At 39.3% G+C, this 19,257-nt stretch overlaps 4 protein-coding genes across 5 annotated transcripts; 3 read left to right on the top strand and 1 right to left on the bottom strand.

Annotated features, from left to right (window-relative positions):
• Positions 1 to 473: 473 nt before the first annotated feature.
• On the top strand, positions 474 to 4,233 carry LOC139770135 (uncharacterized). Of its 2 annotated transcripts, none has more exons than XM_071701883.1 (7): positions 474 to 791; positions 910 to 1,067; positions 1,145 to 1,296; positions 1,387 to 1,755; positions 1,848 to 2,212; positions 2,332 to 2,852; positions 3,228 to 4,233. In XM_071701883.1, the coding sequence occupies exons 1-7, from the start codon at positions 705 to 707 to the stop codon at positions 3,370 to 3,372; spliced, it is 1,797 nt and encodes a 598-aa protein (XP_071557984.1). In that variant the 5' UTR covers positions 474 to 704; the 3' UTR covers positions 3,373 to 4,233. The 2 variants fall into 2 exon arrangements, with proteins under 2 accessions (XP_071557984.1, XP_071557983.1); XM_071701882.1 differs by having other exon boundaries at positions 475 to 791; positions 1,848 to 2,245.
• Positions 4,234 to 4,628: 395 nt separating this feature from the next.
• Positions 4,629 to 13,480, bottom strand: Rl (Mitogen-activated protein kinase rl). The gene is made up of 8 exons (XM_071701887.1): positions 13,060 to 13,480; positions 10,094 to 10,220; positions 9,888 to 9,998; positions 9,538 to 9,789; positions 9,279 to 9,446; positions 8,921 to 9,109; positions 8,726 to 8,858; positions 4,629 to 8,641 (listed from the first exon to the last, which is right to left on the bottom strand). The coding sequence occupies exons 1-7, from the start codon at positions 13,185 to 13,187 to the stop codon at positions 8,733 to 8,735; spliced, it is 1,101 nt and encodes a 366-aa protein (XP_071557988.1). The 5' UTR covers positions 13,188 to 13,480; the 3' UTR covers positions 4,629 to 8,641; positions 8,726 to 8,732.
• A 662-nt stretch (positions 13,481 to 14,142) lies between these two features.
• On the top strand, positions 14,143 to 15,393 carry Rpb11 (DNA-directed RNA polymerase II subunit RPB11). Its single transcript, XM_071701897.1, has 4 exons — positions 14,143 to 14,456; positions 14,540 to 14,629; positions 14,711 to 14,885; positions 14,966 to 15,393. The coding sequence occupies exons 1-4, from the start codon at positions 14,404 to 14,406 to the stop codon at positions 14,999 to 15,001; spliced, it is 354 nt and encodes a 117-aa protein (XP_071557998.1). The 5' UTR covers positions 14,143 to 14,403; the 3' UTR covers positions 15,002 to 15,393.
• A 109-nt stretch (positions 15,394 to 15,502) lies between these two features.
• On the top strand, positions 15,503 to 18,389 carry Pths (ATP-dependent RNA helicase DDX47). Its single transcript, XM_071701886.1, has 8 exons — positions 15,503 to 15,890; positions 16,549 to 16,642; positions 16,710 to 16,874; positions 16,937 to 17,103; positions 17,185 to 17,421; positions 17,528 to 17,751; positions 17,840 to 18,101; positions 18,178 to 18,389. The coding sequence occupies exons 1-8, from the start codon at positions 15,816 to 15,818 to the stop codon at positions 18,304 to 18,306; spliced, it is 1,353 nt and encodes a 450-aa protein (XP_071557987.1). The 5' UTR covers positions 15,503 to 15,815; the 3' UTR covers positions 18,307 to 18,389.
• Positions 18,390 to 19,257: the final 868 nt, after the last annotated feature.

Below are 19,257 nucleotides of genomic sequence, written 5' to 3'. Positions count from 1 at the left end.
CTTAATTGATTTTAATTAATTGTGATTATTGTATGGTTTTCCAAACTCTCTGAAAAGTTTTTTCCAAATATCTCGAAATGATTTCCAAACGATTGGATAAGATAATTTTCAATAATTTTTAATTTGTTTGCCAACTATACGTCGGTACACAAGTCGCCGCAAACCGCCGCAAACGTCGTTCTATCTCTCTTTTTTGGCATTTTCAATGAATAACGAAGACAGAACGGCACTTGCATCGAATCGTGTCGCTTGTTAGAAAACGCACTGTATGAGCAGAATGAGTATCACGTGCTTAGAGCGGTAGCCAATCAACTGCGCGCCTTTTCGGAACTAGTAATACGTTGCGAGATATGATTGGCTACCGCGTCGCTTGAGTCGCTTCTCGGCGTGCACTCGCGTGCAAAAAGCACAACGCGTAACGCAGCTACGAAAAAAAGAACGAACCTATTATTCGTTGCGATCTCCATTCTCCATCATTCATTGCCCATCATCGCACCAGCTGTGGCGACTGGCGAGCAAATGTCCGCCGTTATGGTTAAGTCCTATTTGTAAACGGTAAACTTGTTACCCCCCACGCGGCCCACCGTTTGATGCTGAAAGCCGTTGTTCGCGGAACGATCAAGCCGTCTGTGAAATTCGCGATACTCGTTGAGTTTCCCTAGCGATATTCGAGCATCCTAACGCACTCGTGTCGTGTTTACGCAATGGAATACGACGAGCCTTCGGACGTCGAGATGGTGCCTATCGAGGAAATAGAGATGGCCAGGGCAACTTTAAAGCCAGAATCACAGGTAACAAGAACGAGCGATATATTGTGACATATTGCGATACTTAATTTGATACATATTGTTAATATTGTAAGACGTGCTTCTCAAGTTACGCTCCTTACACTAATTTCTTTGGATACAGACATTGGACGGCAACCCCGAAAGATCCGCGGACACATTCACAACGGGCATTGATATATTCAGCAAGGAGGAAAAATTGAAGATGGAGGAGCGAGCAAAGCGTTTCGGGTTGACGGAAAAATCCAAGGAACCAAATCTAGAAGAGGATCTGTACAGCAGGTATAAGATACTTAATTGATTCGCTAAATTGATTTGATAAGAGCGATCGTTGCGACTTTATATTGTGACGGTTGTAGCATGGATATCGTGGACGATGGCGAAAACGCGAAGAACATCAGGTTGAACGTAATTCACATGAGAGGGACTGAGGATATGAGCAGCAAAGATGTATTCACATATTTTCAAGATTATGCTCCAACGTCGATCGAATGGATCAACGACGTATCATGTATGCTTCAAAGCTTGATTTTATTCGATGAAATGATAATTTATCATCATTTGCTGCTGACGTTTTGATATACAATATGTGATATTACAGGCAATGTGGTCTGGTTCGACAAAGTAACGGCTGCCAGAGCTATGCTGGGATTATCCAAGAAAATTGTAGGTAGTATTGCAAAATATTCGGATCGAGAGAACAACGACTCCGAGAACAGGAAAGACGACGTGGCGATGGCAGATGAGGAAAATGAGTCGATCGAGGCAGACAAAAATGGAAGGGACGATAATTGTATAAACATTAAAGATATCGACTATCCACTACCTCCTGGTGTATGGAGGAAAGGTGTTGATTATCCAAAATCTAAAGGAATCTTCTTGAGATTCGCCACCAGAGCGGATAAGAAGCCGATTAATGCGGAAAAGAGAAGCGATTATTACAAAAAGTACGGAAATCCCAACTTCGGAGGTAAACGCAATTTTGTATATAGCGAAATCAAATCAGGATTAAAACTAACGAGGACACAGACGATAAGGTAGTTTTCTATGTAAAATGTTTAGGTGTCAAAGGAATTCTAACGGAATCTCGTAAGCGCATGTACAAGCAGACGAAACAAAATAAACGCAGATTATCGATCGAGGACAAAGATCAAGATCAGACAAAAAATCCATGGGGCGCGTTGTCCGAGACGTGGGGCTTGAACGATGTCGTGGAGGATGATTTTCTTCCAAAGAATGGTGTTAAGGACGTTAAGGACCAAGGACGTAGCATAAAGGAAAGATTGGGTCTCAAATACCCGGAAAAGGATACGATACAAGCGGAGGAATCGGGTGAGGCCAGTTCCAGTAGCGATAGCGACGAGAATTGGTATAAACGAAGTAAAATTCCCCGCATGCGAATGCACGCCGATGACGAGGAGGAAAAGGTACAGAAGCGTCGGGCGAAGCTTCGATTCCAAGTTAGTTTTTTATCTTTTTTTTACTTGAATGGTTTTTTTTAACTCGTTTCACGAATTATATCCAAGATATATCTTTTTCCCCTTAGATGATTCTGAATAACTTGAATAACAGCGGTGACTTGCGATCAAAGTTGGGAAAGCCGAAAACGAAAACGCAGTACCGCGAGCCCATTCAAGTAGTGGTCACAAATACGAACGCAACAAATTCGAAACGCGATAACTCTGGGATAATTCGGCAGCAGGGCCATCAGATTGTGAAAGAGGTACAATCGTCGGAAAGAGAAGAGGGAGAATGGCAAGAATCAGAAGACGAGGATGTTCATGAAGAAGAAGACAATGAGGAACAGAGACATGGCCAGCGTGGTCTGATGAACGCGGAGGAAGAGCGAGAGGAAGGAGAAGAGGAGGAAGATGAGGAAGAAGGTGAACACAAGGAGGATGAAGAAGATAGTAGCGAAGAGGGCAGCGACGTGCCTGCTAAGGAGATTCAGGGCCCTAAGGGAAGTGTGATAAAGGTAGTCCCGCCCAAGCCACGCATTGCTTCCACTGTATGGGCAAGACTAAATAATACGAAAAGCGAGGCTAGTGACAGCTATTTGAAAAAGAGGTAAGAAAATAATTTAATTAATCTCATCTACTGAAAATATCATAAATAGCATAAATTTCTCACAATCGCGTATTTTTGACATAAATTTTTCATACAGATTTTGACAGATTTTTAATGTTAAATATTAATTAATTAAATATTAAATATTAATATTTTCCAATTAAATATTCCATTCTTAATCTCGTAATTTTGTTAATATAAGAACATACGTGATATTTTGTGATATAAATTGTGTAGTATATAATTTTTGTTTTTAATACATGCTTTTTAGTTTCTTCGAAAAAATTTTCAAGTATATGTATGTAACTTATTATTATATGATTAATTATTCATTTATGTATACATCTGCAAGCTCACGAGTTGTATTTTTTAAAGGCCGTCAGGCAGCTGCGACTTGAGGAGTACCTTAAAGGGCGGTGATCTGCGATCGCGTATCGGAAATCATACCAGAGGACGTTCTCCATTGAGAATAGAAGTGAAAAACGATAAATACACAAGAGACGATAGTGACGGAGAGTGATCCCTATATGAACGAACTAATTGTTCAAAAGCTCGAAACTTGTAAAAAGAGTGCGCTCATTATTCAGATGTCTTAAAACTTTTTCATAATATTTTATATCGACTACGGTGGAATAGTTGTAAATTATATGTGGGTATATATATATATATATATTCAACAAGTTTACATAATTTACGAACCTAAGTTTTTCTGTTTTCATCATTGAAAAGATTGCGATTATTTTTACGTATACATGCCCGTCAACGATTTCTTTCCTGAGATAAGGGAGGAACATAGAAGCTTAGAAACGCTATTGGTTACTTCTATTAAAGTCACTAGAACTTCTGTGTTCCCCCTTACCTCAGGAAAGGGATCGTTAACGGGCAGTGTAGATGCATGTATGAGAAAAATATTAACGTGTAAAAAAAACTTTTGTTTCATATTATACGTTAATGACCGATCTTCCAGTAATAATCATTATTGTTTTTATCGTTAGACAGATCATGAACGCTTTCGATAATATCGCATGTAAATTTAACAGAGATCACGTATCTATAAACTGATGTATATTTCTGCAGACGGAAAAGGAAGCGGGCAACTAAGTACTTTGACCGAGATATTTGTGCAATTAGGGAAAAAGAAAAATTTCGAAGAGATCTTTCTTATGTTACTTCGAAGTTGCGATGTAAAACATGTACTTTTTGCACAAAGAATATCAGATGAAAGTATAGTTTCGTAAGGTCTCGGAAGAGCATCACATATTTCAGAATAACGAATTAAGATATTTTGTAAAGACTACTCTGATGATTCAGGATAATACTCGATGTTATTGCGAAAAAAAGGAAAGAGATTAGTGACGAAATAAATAAACAATAATCTGTATGCCCCATGTTACATTCACCATTTCTCTAATACATTCTCTTATCGTCGAATTTTCCGGTCGACAAATTCTGCCGGCGCGATCCAATGAATTGTAACCTACGCGAAAAGCGTAACGAAATTTTATTTTGTTACCTTTCAATGTGACGTAACCAAAAGCGAAACTAACGAAAAGTGTTGCTTCGTAATTTAAAAATTTACAGGGACGAATAACATTAATAAAGACAGCGAGTAATTGGCCAATAGAGCCTGTTTTTTATATTAGCACAATAATAGTTGGAATAGCTATTTAAAATACAATAGTCGATAATGATAATTTAATTAACATGAATAATGACGACTCGTCATGGATAACAATCATTTTTGGAAACAGCAATCGAGGTAATAAAGAAATCAGGTAAAGAACACAGTAAGTACATTTATTTCTCAAATAGCTGCTTAGCTACATTCATAGGTTTCTCAGATTTATAAATCTTCCCCGTTCAATAATATATTTTCAAAGATACAATTTGCGACCAAGTGATTGTGCTCGACAGTAAATTTCAAAATAATCCATTTACCACTTTTGCGGCTGTTTATAGTCTTACGCTGCATTCTTTGACAGCAGGACTCGCGATTATACTCCGTATTTGTCGAATAAGCGACGCATTGAAAATTTATATTCTAATAATTCTAATTTTATCATCCGCATATCATTCGATTATTCTTTTCGCCTGCGTGATAATTACATCAGAAAAAAATTACTTTTATGATAAGCAGTGTTAAAATCTATCAAATATCTGCCTTAATTTTGATTTTCTGATTACTTCGTTTATTATACTTCACACTTGCGAGCGTCGCTCTACTTTTAATGAAATTTTCCCGAAAATTGCTGTGCAAATTTAGCTGAGAGGCAAATCCGATTAACGCGATCGATCCTCCAACGCAACAGAGAATAATTCACCGTGATTAAAAGCATTACAATTTTAACGCTATGATTTGTTAAAATTACATCTGTTATATTTAGACGGGCCTTAAAGTCGTTTTAAACGCTATGAATGCAGCTTCGGCGACAAAAAACTATCAATGATTCACAGCGACACAATTGAAACGGACAAGATGATAACTTTCACGATATTGCCATTAGAAATCAGACGATCGACGCGATCGCGCAAGATCAGAGCTGGAACGATAGGCGACAGGGAACCGAGGGACGAAATGCTGGCCTTTTGTTTAATTGAAAAAGCTAAGAGGGCCACTCAATATCGAATCACAGCTCTATAAAATTTTTGCGTCCCAAGTTGTTTCGAAGCCGGCGCCGATTGCGATGGTACAAATACGTCCTCCCGCGATGGAATCCTTCCCGCACATATCTACATACCGTTTGCTGCGCACGGATGAAAAACGCCGATCTTGCCCGTCGTTAAAGAGGCGGTCGTGCGGCCCTTTCTCTCTCGAAAGGTTTTTCCTTCTCTCTCTCTCACTCTCTCTATCCTTCACTTCTACTTTACGTAAAAACGCTAATGATTTAGTCAACCACTCGTTAACTCGTAGACTAACAACTGTCATTCTACTTGTCGAGGAAACGGCACGTAATCCACCACCTCTCGTCCCGCTGCCTCTTTTCTACTCTTTTTTTTTTTTACAAGTCTCAATGATACGGTCGTCGAAATAACATCGAAAATCGACGGACGAGATGTTCCGTGCGAATGTCCGGATATATAAGAATCGGCAACAACAACAAGTACACATACATAACTTTAAGTATATTAGGCCAGATATCGACATTCGACAATGTGTCATCGATATATTACGCGCAACGTTCTACGTTCGCACAAGCTCAGCATTTTCCCCAAATATTACTTTTCACCGCACTTGTATCACAATCTATATGTATTACGGATCCAATTATTATCGACAGCGAGAGTTTCGATTTCTCGTCGGCTTACAATTTCGCTGAGCGCACGATTTCATCGTCGCTTCCCCACGATCTAAAATATATAAGAACTGTTTAAAAGGCCTCGAATGAGAGCATTCTTCAAAGGGACCGTCCGTTGATATAACACGCGTCTTATTTAACCCTGCAGAAGTGACAACCTCGTAGAAGACTATCTTCGGAGCCAGCGCGGTTAATTAAACGTTTTTACAGGGAGAAAATAGCTTAATATGTATTAAATTTTGACATATTATCGCTGGTATAACGATTCTCTGTCGAAACGAATTCAGGCTCCATTCGATGCTAAAAATACTTTGAAGCGTTCTTCTTCTTTCTTTATTGAAAGAAAGAAAAAGAGGAATGCCTCGAAGCATTTGTAGTGTTAAATAGACCATAGCTTAAGTCCGTAAAGAGAATCACTCACCATATATTATTAGTGTGAGGTTTTTGAGAAATCTCTGTTGCAAAATTCACTATGGCAATTCAATTTAAATTTTTAATTCAGCCGCGGGAAGAGAATCGTGTAAGAAATAGAAGCACAATACATATATCATGTCGGAAGTGGTTTTTTTGTACTCGCACATGGAATATTCGTATAATAACAAAGACAACGATCCATCCATGGATCGCAGGAAGAAAGATATACACTTGTTTTGTTAAAACTAAAAGCATTCGAATCTGTCATTCCTGGAATCATTTAGCACGGCCTTGTCTCTGAATCTGATCTTAGAATCTGTCGTTACAAAAAAGTCATTATCATCATTATGAACGGGAAATTTTCGTTTTGGAAGAGATTACGCCTGCGCATATGTCGTGAAATAATTGAACTGCTTGCCGCCTACGTAATCTGTGCGCGTTTTGCAATCAAGGCTTGTAGCGCGCCTAGAAAACTGTAAACCGCGAGAGACTCCCTAACTCTTTTGCCCACGACAATGTGCCCAAACGAATGCGCGCAACGGATAAACATTGAAGGAAGATAAGTATGTATTAAATCGATGAAGATTTAAATCATGATATTATGATAACGACAGAATATTATTCGCTGTTATGTTCCCTCGCGAAAGAGGCGAGGAGCATCAACGCGAATCACCCTCACGAGAATCCGTAATTACTAGAAATGCATCTTAAATCTAGATAAGAATCTTACGAACAACGAATTTTTCTTTAATTATTAATTTATTATATGTATCGAAGAACGTGAAGGTCGATAACAGTTAATAGAGGAAGTAAATACTTTGTCCCTGTTTTAGTATCCTTTTTTTTTCTTTCACCTTTTTTTTTTAATTTTTGCTTCGTCTCTCACAACCTAGTTTGTTTGGGTAAAGGATTGAGAAAATTCTCTCTATATATTCACAGTAAGGCCGAATGGAGCTATCGATATCCAGTTAACGAATTCGATTTCTAGCGATTCAAATTGACTTTATCGTAGATAGATTTTGGATTGCGATATCGATTTCGGAAGGCTCTAAGAGCGATGAGGTTTATACGATGTATAACATTTGTAAAATCTCCGAAATACTAACTTGGGGACCTTCTTCTACATGTTATTCAAATTGTCACTTTAACTTTTACGACTCGGGCACCATCGTTACTATCACACGCTCAGAAAGAAGATCACGATTCTCTTTTTCAACATAAATTATATACTATTATTTTCGTGGCTCGCGCCGATCAGGGCGCTTGCACGTCGCGTATTCGCTATAACGTTTGACTATCGTGAAACGGATTAAATACCAAAAGAAATTAGTACGTGCCACACACGTACGTACATACGCACGCACACACAGTCATACGTACACACACAAGACGAAAAATATCATACGAAAGAGTTACACGAATGCGCTACAAGCGTCCGAATCTCGTACGAGTGAACATTTAGTGTACCTCGATATCTCCGATATCTATGATATTTTCGACATCGTAAAATAACCGAGATACGATAAGCCGAATGTATATTGCCCTGATTACGCTGTACAATTACACGTAACGTTGTAATCTCAACCGTTTCACTTTTGGGAGGTGAAAGAAATAATTCGAGAGATGACGACGAAATAAAGACAAAGTACGTCGCGTGTTACGCCTCGTCACGCTCGCAATTAAATCACAGACAGACAGTATGGTACGGTACGACAATAATAAATTAAAGATACATGTTGTACCAATTGATATTATGCTATGTTCGGTATAACATAAGAAATACTATATATTTTCTTTCTCCAAGTAAGGACATGCGAATGTACAAGCGTATGCGCGGACATTGCGACTGTTTCACTCACCCGACTAATCGGCATGATTAATCGTTCGTTGATCGCTGAACTAAATCTCTCATCAATATCCTAGTATCTTTGTATCATCGATAATTCGAGTGGCGATGAAGTGGCGATGATTAAGCACGCTTTCTTCATACCAATCCCGCTATTGTTCGTTTTCGGTTCCGTTCTATTCTTTTTCAATTTATCACGCGTATCCGCTATTGCGATTCTGGCAACGGCATGCCTGACAAAAAGAAAGGAAAGTAGTATTCAATTGTTAACGGGTCAAGAGATCGGCGATATGGCACAAAACGAATTTAACAATTACCAGTCGACTACATAGCATTATCTTGATGATTTTTCTGAAACAGTAGAGTTTCTTCAAAAATATATTGTTTTAATACTTCTTTTGGAAGATCATCCAACTCCATGTCAAATTTAAACGGCTCCTCTGCCACGGGCTGAAATTTACGAAAACAGATTGACATTCGTAATCGCAATCTTACAGCAAATACAAATTTACCTCATCGGCAGGATCGTAATATTGCTCCAAGTAGGGATGTGCCAACGCATCTTCCACCACGATGCGTTTATTGGGATTGAACGTTAACATTTTGTCTAAGAGATCCAAGGCTCTCGGATCGGCATTGGGGAAGAGGCTTGTCCACGGTACCTTTGGTTTATACGGCAACGACTGAAGATAATTCCGTGCCTGAAATCAGAAATCAGACGCTTCAATACCACCGTGTTATAGATGCGAAGCGTGAGTCGACGAGCGTGCACACTGCATTGCAAAATGCACACATATATATATATATATATATATGTCCTGGATTAGGATTCTAACAAGATGCAAAGAGGTAGACGTAAGCGTCCAGTACTTTCTCGTTTATGATGCACTCAAGATCCTCCGGCGAGGGCGATCCGAGAACACCGAGAATGTGATTCAACTGGTCGAGGTAGTGCTTGCCGGGGAATATCGCTCGTCTCGAGAGCATCTCCGCCAGGATGCAGCCCACTGACCAAATGTCTATCGATTTGGTATAGCCCTGCATCAAGACAGCTACATTAGAGTCACGTAGACGAACGGGAACACGTTCCTCGTTCCTCGATAAATGTTATCACTTGTGAGATGAATACCTTAGAATTAAGCATGATTTCCGGAGCTCTGTACCATCTTGTGGCCACGTATTCCGTGAGGAAGCCCGCATGATTGTGCTCCGGATCCGCGACTCTCGCCAGACCGAAATCACAGATCTTAAGGTCACACGTGGTATTCAACAGCAGATTACTCGGCTTCAGGTCTCTGTGTAAGACGTTCGCCGAGTGTATGTACTTCAGACCCCGGAGTATTTGGTAAAGAAAATAACAGATATGATCGTTGCTAATAGCCTGGAAACGAGAGTTTTATTCATTAAATCTGCGTCGCTTTCTTTTCTCTTCCCCTTTAACATTTCGCGCAGATCTACAGAATACACGCGACCACTTACCTGTGTCTTTAATAATTTGTAGAGATCCGTTTCCATTAGACATTGTACTATATAGACATCTTTCATCTGATCTATAGTCGGAGCTCTTAATATGTCCCTTATGTCTATTATCTGTCGCGAGAGAGAGAACGGTATATTAATAAAGATACTTAATAAAAAAAATATGCTATACGCACAAACACTGTTCGTTCGAGCGTCCGACTTACATTTTCGTGTTTGAACCTCGTGAGAATTTTTATTTCTCTTAAGGTTCGCTGGCTATAGGTTTGATGTTCGAACGGTGATATTTTCTTGATGGCTACTTTAGTTTTTGTTAGATTATCGTAGGCGGACCTGCAATAAAGCATTATAAAGGTAAACCTAGCCGCATTTATTATTCAGCGGAGATCTCTTTGCCTGCGCGCTGCTGCTTCACAAGCGCCTCGTAATTCTCAAATTATCCCGCAGTACACGTCGGGTCATATGAATAAAAGAAAACGTTCTTAGTGGTAAAAGGAGAAGCAATACTTGTTCCAAAATAAATAAAAAAAATTACGGGAATAAAAACAAACGTATTTTACACGAGCAATCCTTTGCCACAGAGACAATAAAGGCCCCACACTCTCGCATTTTTTTATTCGCGATTTGGTAAGAATTTTTCACGTACTCGCGAATCCAAAATTTACTTCTTGGAAGACAGATTAATAAAAATTAATGAAATGACAGATAAAAGAAAGAAAGAATTTATATAGTATAACTCTGCAATTTATTTTAAGAATAAATCAGAGAAAAATTTAGAGACATGAAATGACGGTTTTTTTTTATTTCCCCGTCATATATATTTCATTCGCTCGATCGATCGTAAAGCGTACAAAATATAAAATCAGTGATATATTTATAATAAACGTAATAGGGACTAATATAATATATTATTAAAGAGGAGCCGAAACAAAAACCATTACATTCGGTGACGCACAAATAAACGAAGTACGTCCTTGCATCTCGATATGTATATCTCCCTAAGTAGAAAATTATATACGTAAAATTTGCTTTTATTCCCACAAACATTTCGCGACGAAAAACCGAGTGCCTTAATCCGCTCGTTAGAGCGCAAATCCTCTCATATCGTTTACGTTTTTCGGGGCCCTTTATTCCCTTTCGATGAATAAAGAATTGAAGCAGTTCGCTTTCGCTCTATTCATCCGGCGCGCTGTTTATCTTTTCCGCTATCATTTGGGAAGCTCGGCGCAACTTTTAGCGCCGTGCGTATCCACGGAGAAAAGCGTGTCTTCGACCGGTATCGCGGTAGGATGTGGTTTTACGGCGTGACACAGTCCACAGAACTCAACTCGTGGCGATAAATCAAATTCGCTCGATTTCACACGACGCGTCCAGATGTGTTGTCAGAGGGCCGCGACTGAGAATTTCGGTTGAACAAAGCGACATACTGAGAGCAACACGGTATTACTCCGATACTTTGGCCAATCTATTAAAACTCCGATCTTTAAAATCAATCTTATCTGACAGGTAATATAGGATACGGAGACATAAAAAAAATTATTAACCAAGTAAGAAATTTTTTTGCGTTATAAATTAACGTTATTTTTTTAGAAATATGTCATTATCGATAGGTAATACGCTGTTAAATACATAATGTAAAATTATATTCGATGTAAGTAATTTTTAACCATTTCTATGCAGATCGCCACTGCTTCTGCACTCAATATGTCGTTAATTTAACTAAAACAATGGAATTAAAATAATATCGTTTTGTGTGAAATAATAAATTTCGACACACGTGGTAGTTAAAAATAACAAAATGTCCTTTAACTCCAAGGTACTGGTTTAAATTTTATCTCTTAATATTTAATAACAGTGTAATAAAATTTAATAACGCGAATTATTAAAATAATATCCCGAGTAATAATGTAACACGTTCGTTTCGAGGCAAGATCAACGAGATTAAAACGAGATAAAAACAAGAGAAGCTCAGAAACTCGTCAAAGGCAGAGTCGCAAGGAGGAAAGAGGAAAGCCCTTTGCTTTCAGTCGCGTACAAGTCGGGGGCTCCGATATTTTTATTCGACATCAATATTGTCAACGCAACATCGTAATTATAGAAAAATCAATTCCGAATTTCTCAAAGAATCTGCCGTCAGAATCCAAGAGCGCCGGGGGAGCGTTTATCGCGCAGGCAGGAACTCTCCGAAATATCTTTTTAGCGCGCAGCAAAGACATATATTCCGATTTCCGAGTTTCCGACCGTTTCGCTCTTCGCTTTTCCGATCTCATTGTCAGCCCTGCGCTTGCATGGGGGGGGGAGGGGAGGGGAGGGGGATTTCTCAATAAACAACGATACAATATAATACAATAGGAATAGAAATACGAGAGATGCAGGATGCAGGGATAATCTCAGCGGCAAACGCGTCAAGCACAAAGCGTTTCACCTTCCGCGTGTAATCGTCACACACGTTATAGCTAATGCGTTGACAAAAACGATAAGATAAGATTAATAAGTTGTGAAGTAATCTCGTCTTTATTGTCATGACACTTATGACGTATGGATGGGCGCAGGAAGATGAAAAACGAAAAGAAAGAACGATGGAAAGAGAAGAGAAGAGAAAGAAAGAATGAAAGAAAGAGAGAAAGGGGGAGAGAAAGAAAGTGGATAAGGAAGTGGAGGAAAGACGCGAACGGGAAAAATACGGCGAGAGGGGCGTGACGTGCATTTGAAAGTGATGTAGAACTATGATGCGCGCGTGTGTGCGTGCATACGTGTGTGCGTGCGTCACGCGTGCGTGCGTGCGTGCGTGCGTGCGTGCGTATGTACGAGCGGCGATCCGGCGGCTTTTGTCCGGAAGCGGGGGGAGGACGGGGGGGGGCGGGGGGTAGATGCCGTGCGTCTCGGACGTCGCGACTCAAGACAGTCGTCGAGACGCGGCTCGTCTCGACGCGGGTCCCTCGCCGGGAGTCACGAGTCGCGAGATCCATCCGCTGGACCGTGTATCGCCGCTCAATGTTTATCTCACAGAGTCGGAGTCGGAGACCTGTCAGACGGTCCGTCCGAGTATCGGACCGGCGATCGACCAATAGCCAATCGAGGGTGGCGACACACACACACACACACGCACACACACACATACACACGCACACATATCGCGCGCGCGCGCGCGCGCGATAAATGAAACACTTACACGACCATTCCGTAGGCGCCCTCGCCCATGTATGACAGATTCGTGTAGCGCGGCCCGACCTCGAACGTTTGCCCGCGCACCACCTCGCAATTCGGATTCACGCTCGCGGAGCCCTCGCACGCCGCCATTTTGACAACTACTTTGCGGCACGGTGGTGGCCCCGGCGGTGAGTGGCTCGTCGAAGTTGTCGGCGATACGCGGTACACGGTACACGTCCTCCCGCGGAATGAGTAGTCGCCGTGAGCCGTGAGAGCGACGCGCAACGACGACGCCGCGTCACTGTCACTGACGCCGCCGCTACCAGTCTGCCGCCTCCCTTGGCCTCCCTGCCCGCTGCCGTCCCTTACGTCCCTGCACTCCCTGCCCGCCAGCTATCCGCGCCCCGCGCCTTCACGCCTTGGGTGGGCTGTGGGTCGGGTGGGCGCGGCGTGGGAAATGCTAAGGGAGGATAAAAACGAGCGCTCGCAACGCCCCTGCCGTGCGAAGGTCTAAGCGCCGCGATTAATCCCGCGACGCGAAAGAGATGAAAGGATAAAGAAAAAGAAAGAGAGAGAGAGAGAGACAGCATGTGGTTTCTTCGAAATGTGACGTAATATGCGGTGTTTCTTTCCTCTCTCTTTCTCTCCCTTCTTTACTCTTTTTCTTCCCCCCCCCCTCTCTCTCTCTCTCTTTCTCTCTCTTTTTCTCTATCCTTTCATCTCTTTCGATAATAGACACATGATACATGACACTCTTTCTAGAAAATTGAAACAAGTTTCAAAATTCGTAAATTTTCCTCGTTTCAACTTGATGGAAACATTGCGTCACGAATAAAGAAGCTATAATAAATCATTGTAAGATATCACGCCGATCACGCGTCTCGTTCTTTCCCTCCCGTATCCTTGCCTTGTTATCACGTTTTCCACACCTTTTTCGATTACGGGCGGAACATCGAAGACAAATATTTGAACTCACTCGTTCGAATGACGTCACAGTGAATATGTCTGCAGCTATCGAATCGTCGTATCGACTTGTCGCAATCGATTATCGACTCGCAGCCACATTGACAATTGACATTGACACTATTGACAGTGTATAGGCTGCGTTCGGAAACGTCACCCAGGTACACACGAGTATACTCCCTTCTCCTTCTAACTCGCTGAGATAGAAAGAGAAGGGAGTATACTCGTGTGCACTCGGGTGACGTTTTCGAACACAGCCATACATACAGTGTGGTCAACGGTCAACAGTTGCAACAGCGATTGCGACGGCGTCTTTAGGTCTTCACCGGTGCTCTGTGAATTATTGCTGATATTTCGGTAGCAATTAGTTGTGAAGAGTGTTGTTAATAATTGACGAGGCGAGATGAACGCACCCCCGACCTTCGAGTCGTTCCTGCTGTACGAGGGAGAGAAAAAGTATGCTGATCCTCGATATGTATCTAACCTCGACTTTTGAAATCTAGAATTGAACGCACTTAAATATTCGCTTTGCTTTGTAGGATAATAAAGGAACAGGATACCAAAGTGCCGAATGCCGCAATCTTTACGATCAACAAGGAGGATCACACGCTGGGAAACATGATCCGCAAGTGGGTAAACATATCAGTGCGTTGTGTCGGTCCTCTTCCAGGTAGCTAATTAATTTTATTAATTTCTTCCGATTTTTACAGTCAGTTGCTGAAGGATCCTCAAGTGTTATTCGCCGGCTACAAAGTACCTCATCCCCTGGAACATAAATTTGTTATTAGAATACAGACAACGTCTGATTATACTCCGCACGAAGCGTTTATGCATGCCATCACCGATTTGATCGCGGAACTCTCGTTGTTTGAGGAGCGTTTTAAGGTACGCACTTATAATACAATATATAAAATCAATATATACACCATAACTGAGAGGTCTGAGAGCAAGAGTCTGCTTTTCAGGAGGCAATCAAGGAGAAGAAGGAAGGTTTGGATTAAACGACGGAGTCCAGTACATTTGTACATTTCATAATTCATCATATCTTCTTATATTTAGAATTTGATTTATTTTATTAAAGTACGTATATTGGATATCAGATATATAACAAACACACAGTCATGTAAATAGTAATATGTTATGAAGTATTTAATTGAATCAAATCAGGAAGTTAGGCTGTGTGAGTAATCAGTTGAAACATGTTTGCATTATTCTGTATGCTTTGTACTTCGAGCAGATTCTTTTCTTGTAAATATTTAAAATAGTATTTATATAACTGCGAAAGAATTTTATGTGTATCAAATTTTATTCTGTACTTTAAATCAATTCACATGTATACCTGATACAAGTTTGAAATTGGTTTTATTAAAAAATAAAACATTTTTACATTTTATTAGTAGGAAAAACTGACTGAATATTATGCCGCAAGGTGTATGTACGGTATAGCGTATAAATGTACGTTATATAAAAATTGAATAAAATTTTTTTTATTAAAAAAAGTAAATAAACTACCAAAAGTAAACTACGTGATCTCGCTCACGATTTTTAATTGCTGGGAGGTGGAAGAAATCCACGCATGCGTAGTAAACGTTTTTAACTTGCACGCTCGAGTATGGCCGATTTGTCCAAAACACTGTTTCATTTGGGTAGTACGTTTCTAGCTGTATTTATGAACACTTCAGTATGCAATGCCATCTGGATAAAGGATTATTTTTTGACCAATTTGCTCAAAGCTCGAAGAACATGTCGCGTTGCTAAACCACGTTGCTGATCCAACTATTTGTACGTGTGTTGATAATTTCAATTTGTAAAAAGATGGAGAATTCAGAAAAATCAGTCGAAGATACCAAAGATGAAAGTAACATCGAAAGAATCACATGGAAAGATTTGGTAAGTATCTGGCCAGTGATCCCAATTATAACCTCAAATGAAGTTGTGCACGTTGCTAGTAACGCTGTCTGTAAAAATTTGCGTGAAATTATTGATGTAATATAAATTACACAATATGTATGTTTATTGTTCCCGAAACGAGTTATTACGATCTCATATTCTTCTAAAGCCTACCCTCATATTCTCTTACTCAAAACCTCGCTCAAAACCATTGACTTTTTAATCAGCTTGTAAACCGAATTATAAGGCCTGTTTTTTTTATCGGACTGACACTTTCTCACTTTTCCCAAATTTTAAACATATATTATTTTCAATATGAGTGTATATTAGTGTAACAATAAGAAACAGACCTATAACATGGGATGAATGTTGAAACCAAATTTGAGACGAGCTAATCGTTTCTACAAAGAACAATGTATCATTTCATGTGATAAATATAATCTTCAAATTTTATAATGGAACGGATGAAATTCATGAGTAATACTTAACGTAAAAAAAATACCTTTCATGTAACATCTATGTAATGTTAGGCCACGTTATACAATTAGAATAGCTTGTAAAAATATAAACTATAAGTCGTACAGATGTTTATGAACTTTTTGGTAATATATTTTAAATGAATAAGTAACCTAAAAGAATAATAATCGCTATATTACAGGGACTTGTGGACACACTCTGCAAAACATGTTTAGATTTAAAATGGAAGGACCCTACCAGAATTCAACAGGAAGCTATCCCTTTGACGCTTCAAGGTAATTTAAACAATGATTTAATTAGGATCAAATCTGGAAAGTGATAACGATTATTTTCTATTGACAGGCAAGGATGTGATTGGATTGGCAGAGACTGGATCAGGAAAAACTGCTGCCTTCGCGTTACCTATACTACAAGCGTTATTAGAGAATCCTCAGAGATACTTTGCGCTAATACTGACACCTACAAGGGAATTGGCATTCCAAATCGCAGAGCAATTTGACGCGTTAGGTAAGAAGAATTTATTTTACTTGTCAAATGTTCCGATTTATATCATATTACAATTATTTTAGGTTCCAGTATGGGTGTGAAATCTGTAGTGCTAGTAGGTGGGATGGACATGCATGCACAAGGAATAATACTCGAAAAGAAACCTCATATTATCATCGCTACACCTGGTAGATTAGTCGACCACTTGGAGAATACAAAAGGCTTCAATTTACGACAGTTAAAGTTTCTGGTAATTATATATAGCATATGGATTTTTATTTTGACAATCATCACATTGATTCTAATCTTTCTCTCTCGTTTTATTCGCAAGGTGATGGACGAGGCAGACCGCATCTTGAACATGGATTTCGAGGTAGAGGTTGATAAAATTCTCAGAGTAATACCACGAGAAAGAAGGACGTTACTATTTTCAGCAACGATGACAAAGAAGGTGCAGAAGTTGCAACGTGCATCCTTACGCAATCCCGTGAAAGTTGAAGTGTCTACCAAGTATCAGACTGTAGAAAAACTGCAACAATATTACGTATTTGTTCCAGTGAAATTCAAGGTACGAATATATAAACGATATAACTGTTAGTCAGTCACAAAAAGAAATATCAATCATCACATGCGATGAAATGTTTATCAGAGTAATCATAAAACGGTCGTTGCAGGACGTGTACCTCGTACACATCTTGAATGAACTGGCAGGCAACAGTTTCATGATATTTTGCGGGACCTGCAATAACACAGTAAGAACTGCCCTGCTGTTGCGAAACCTAGGATTCACGGGGGTTCCCTTGCACGGACAAATGTCGCAGAACAAGAGAATCGCCGCGCTTACGAAATTTAAAGCAAAAAACAGATCTATATTAATTTCAACGGATGTTGCTAGCAGGTTAGTCCGTAATCTGAGAAGATATTGTCATATTAAAATGTTTTGTATTAAAAATAAATTTTAAATCATTTTTGCATTGTTCTTTTAGAGGTCTCGATATTCCGCACGTAGATATCGTCATCAATTTTGATATTCCTACGCACAGTAAGGATTATATACACAGAGTAGGTCGAACTGCGCGTGCAGGTCGATCAGGCCGTTCCATCACATTTGTTACGCAATACGACGTGGAACTGTATCAACGAATAGAACAGTTGATATCGAAACAACTGCCACTATATCCTACGGAAGAGGAGGAAGTGATGTTGCTGCAAGAGAGAGTGAGCGAGGCGCAGCGAATAGTAAAGATGGTAAAAACGATTTTACAATGAGCGATTTGATAATAGACGTGGACGATTGCATATAAATGTTATTGTAACACCCTAGGACATGAAAAACATTGAAGAGAACAAAAAGTTGGGTAAACGAAGACGCGGTGGTGGCAACGAGGATGACGACACAGAACAGTCTATTGGAGTGAGAAAACGAATGAAAGTAAAGAGCAAGAGGAAGTGAGGATGATATTGAATTAGATATTGTAAGATATGTTAATATTAATTACAATTAATTTCGATTTAATAAAGTCTTTTTTCTTTCTATGACTATCATGCTTTAAAATCCACACTACTGGAGCACCTTGCTACGAATATTTTAATATTACTCAGCTAAGCTTGCAGCGTATCAGCAAAGATTGGCATTTTGCCATTGTATCAAAAGTTACGTAATGAAGTTTACACGTTTCATTAGATGATGTGAGCCAAACTTCGAATCGAGTTAAACAAATATGAATTATATAATTGTACTAAAATATAGTTCGTAGAAATACATATAACACTTAATTCAAGGTTGGATTCGGTAATATAAATGCAATTTAATAGAGAACAAAAATTCAATAACCTTTCAATCTTTATATTCCTACCTCACTTGCAAATAAAAAAAAATTTTTTTTTTTAATTATGTTCATTGTACATGTATCTTTTCGTATTCATATTTATTGTATATTGTGTATCTTTTTATGTATTAGATTCTGAGCTCATATAAAAATATATTGTCACTCTAAACTCTAAAGCTAAAGCATCAGGATATGCGCGATTTATAATTTGGGATTCAAAATTCGCTATTTGTACAAGATTTTTGGAAATTCGTCGTTCGCCAATGTGCTTCATGATTCATGATAATTCAGCGGTAATGTTTTTTCTATTTTTGTAATCTCTATTCTTGTGATTTCACAATTACTTAGGTATTTTTTTAGAAGCACGTTATAAATATGCGAGTAAATCTATTGAGTTAGATTTCATTATGGAAAATGTATTAAATTACCATAATGAAAAATCCATTATTGTAAGTAATCAACTTTCTGATAAATTATGTTAATTATCATAATGGGCTTTCTAGAGTGTACATATCGATTGATTCGTGATGATTCACGCTCTTTGATTTTATTTAAAAAATGTTCCACTGGCAAAT

This window comes from Temnothorax nylanderi, unplaced genomic scaffold (genome assembly GCF_030848795.1).
Source record: "Temnothorax nylanderi isolate EJ_2023f unplaced genomic scaffold, tnyl_v1.0 TNYL_tig0027_pilon, whole genome shotgun sequence".
NCBI classification, from domain to species: domain Eukaryota; kingdom Metazoa; phylum Arthropoda; class Insecta; order Hymenoptera; family Formicidae; genus Temnothorax; species Temnothorax nylanderi.
This window is presented reverse-complemented; position numbering and strand designations above follow the sequence as displayed.

Coding starts and splice junctions, on each gene's coding strand:
- LOC139770135 (XM_071701882.1), top strand. CDS start 705: ATGGAATACGACGAGCCTTCGGACGTCGAGATGGTGCCTATCGAGGAA. Junction 1,756..1,847: donor CGGAAATCCCAACTTCGGAG/GTAAACGCAATT, acceptor TAAAATGTTTAG/GTGTCAAAGGAATTCTAACG. Junction 2,853..3,227: donor GACAGCTATTTGAAAAAGAG/GTAAGAAAATAA, acceptor TATTTTTTAAAG/GCCGTCAGGCAGCTGCGACT.
- Pths (XM_071701886.1), top strand. CDS start 15,816: ATGGAGAATTCAGAAAAATCAGTCGAAGATACCAAAGATGAAAGTAAC. Junction 16,875..16,936: donor AGAGCAATTTGACGCGTTAG/GTAAGAAGAATT, acceptor CAATTATTTTAG/GTTCCAGTATGGGTGTGAAA. Junction 17,104..17,184: donor TACGACAGTTAAAGTTTCTG/GTAATTATATAT, acceptor TTTATTCGCAAG/GTGATGGACGAGGCAGACCG.
- Rpb11 (XM_071701897.1), top strand. CDS start 14,404: ATGAACGCACCCCCGACCTTCGAGTCGTTCCTGCTGTACGAGGGAGAG. Junction 14,457..14,539: donor CTGTACGAGGGAGAGAAAAA/GTATGCTGATCC, acceptor TTTGCTTTGTAG/GATAATAAAGGAACAGGATA. Junction 14,630..14,710: donor CTGGGAAACATGATCCGCAA/GTGGGTAAACAT, acceptor CGATTTTTACAG/TCAGTTGCTGAAGGATCCTC.
- Rl (XM_071701887.1), bottom strand. CDS start 13,187: ATGGCGGCGTGCGAGGGCTCCGCGAGCGTGAATCCGAATTGCGAGGTG. Junction 9,447..9,537: donor AAATCATGCTTAATTCTAAG/GTATTCATCTCA, acceptor GTCTTGATGCAG/GGCTATACCAAATCGATAGA. Junction 8,859..8,920: donor ATTACGATCCTGCCGATGAG/GTAAATTTGTAT, acceptor CGTAAATTTCAG/CCCGTGGCAGAGGAGCCGTT.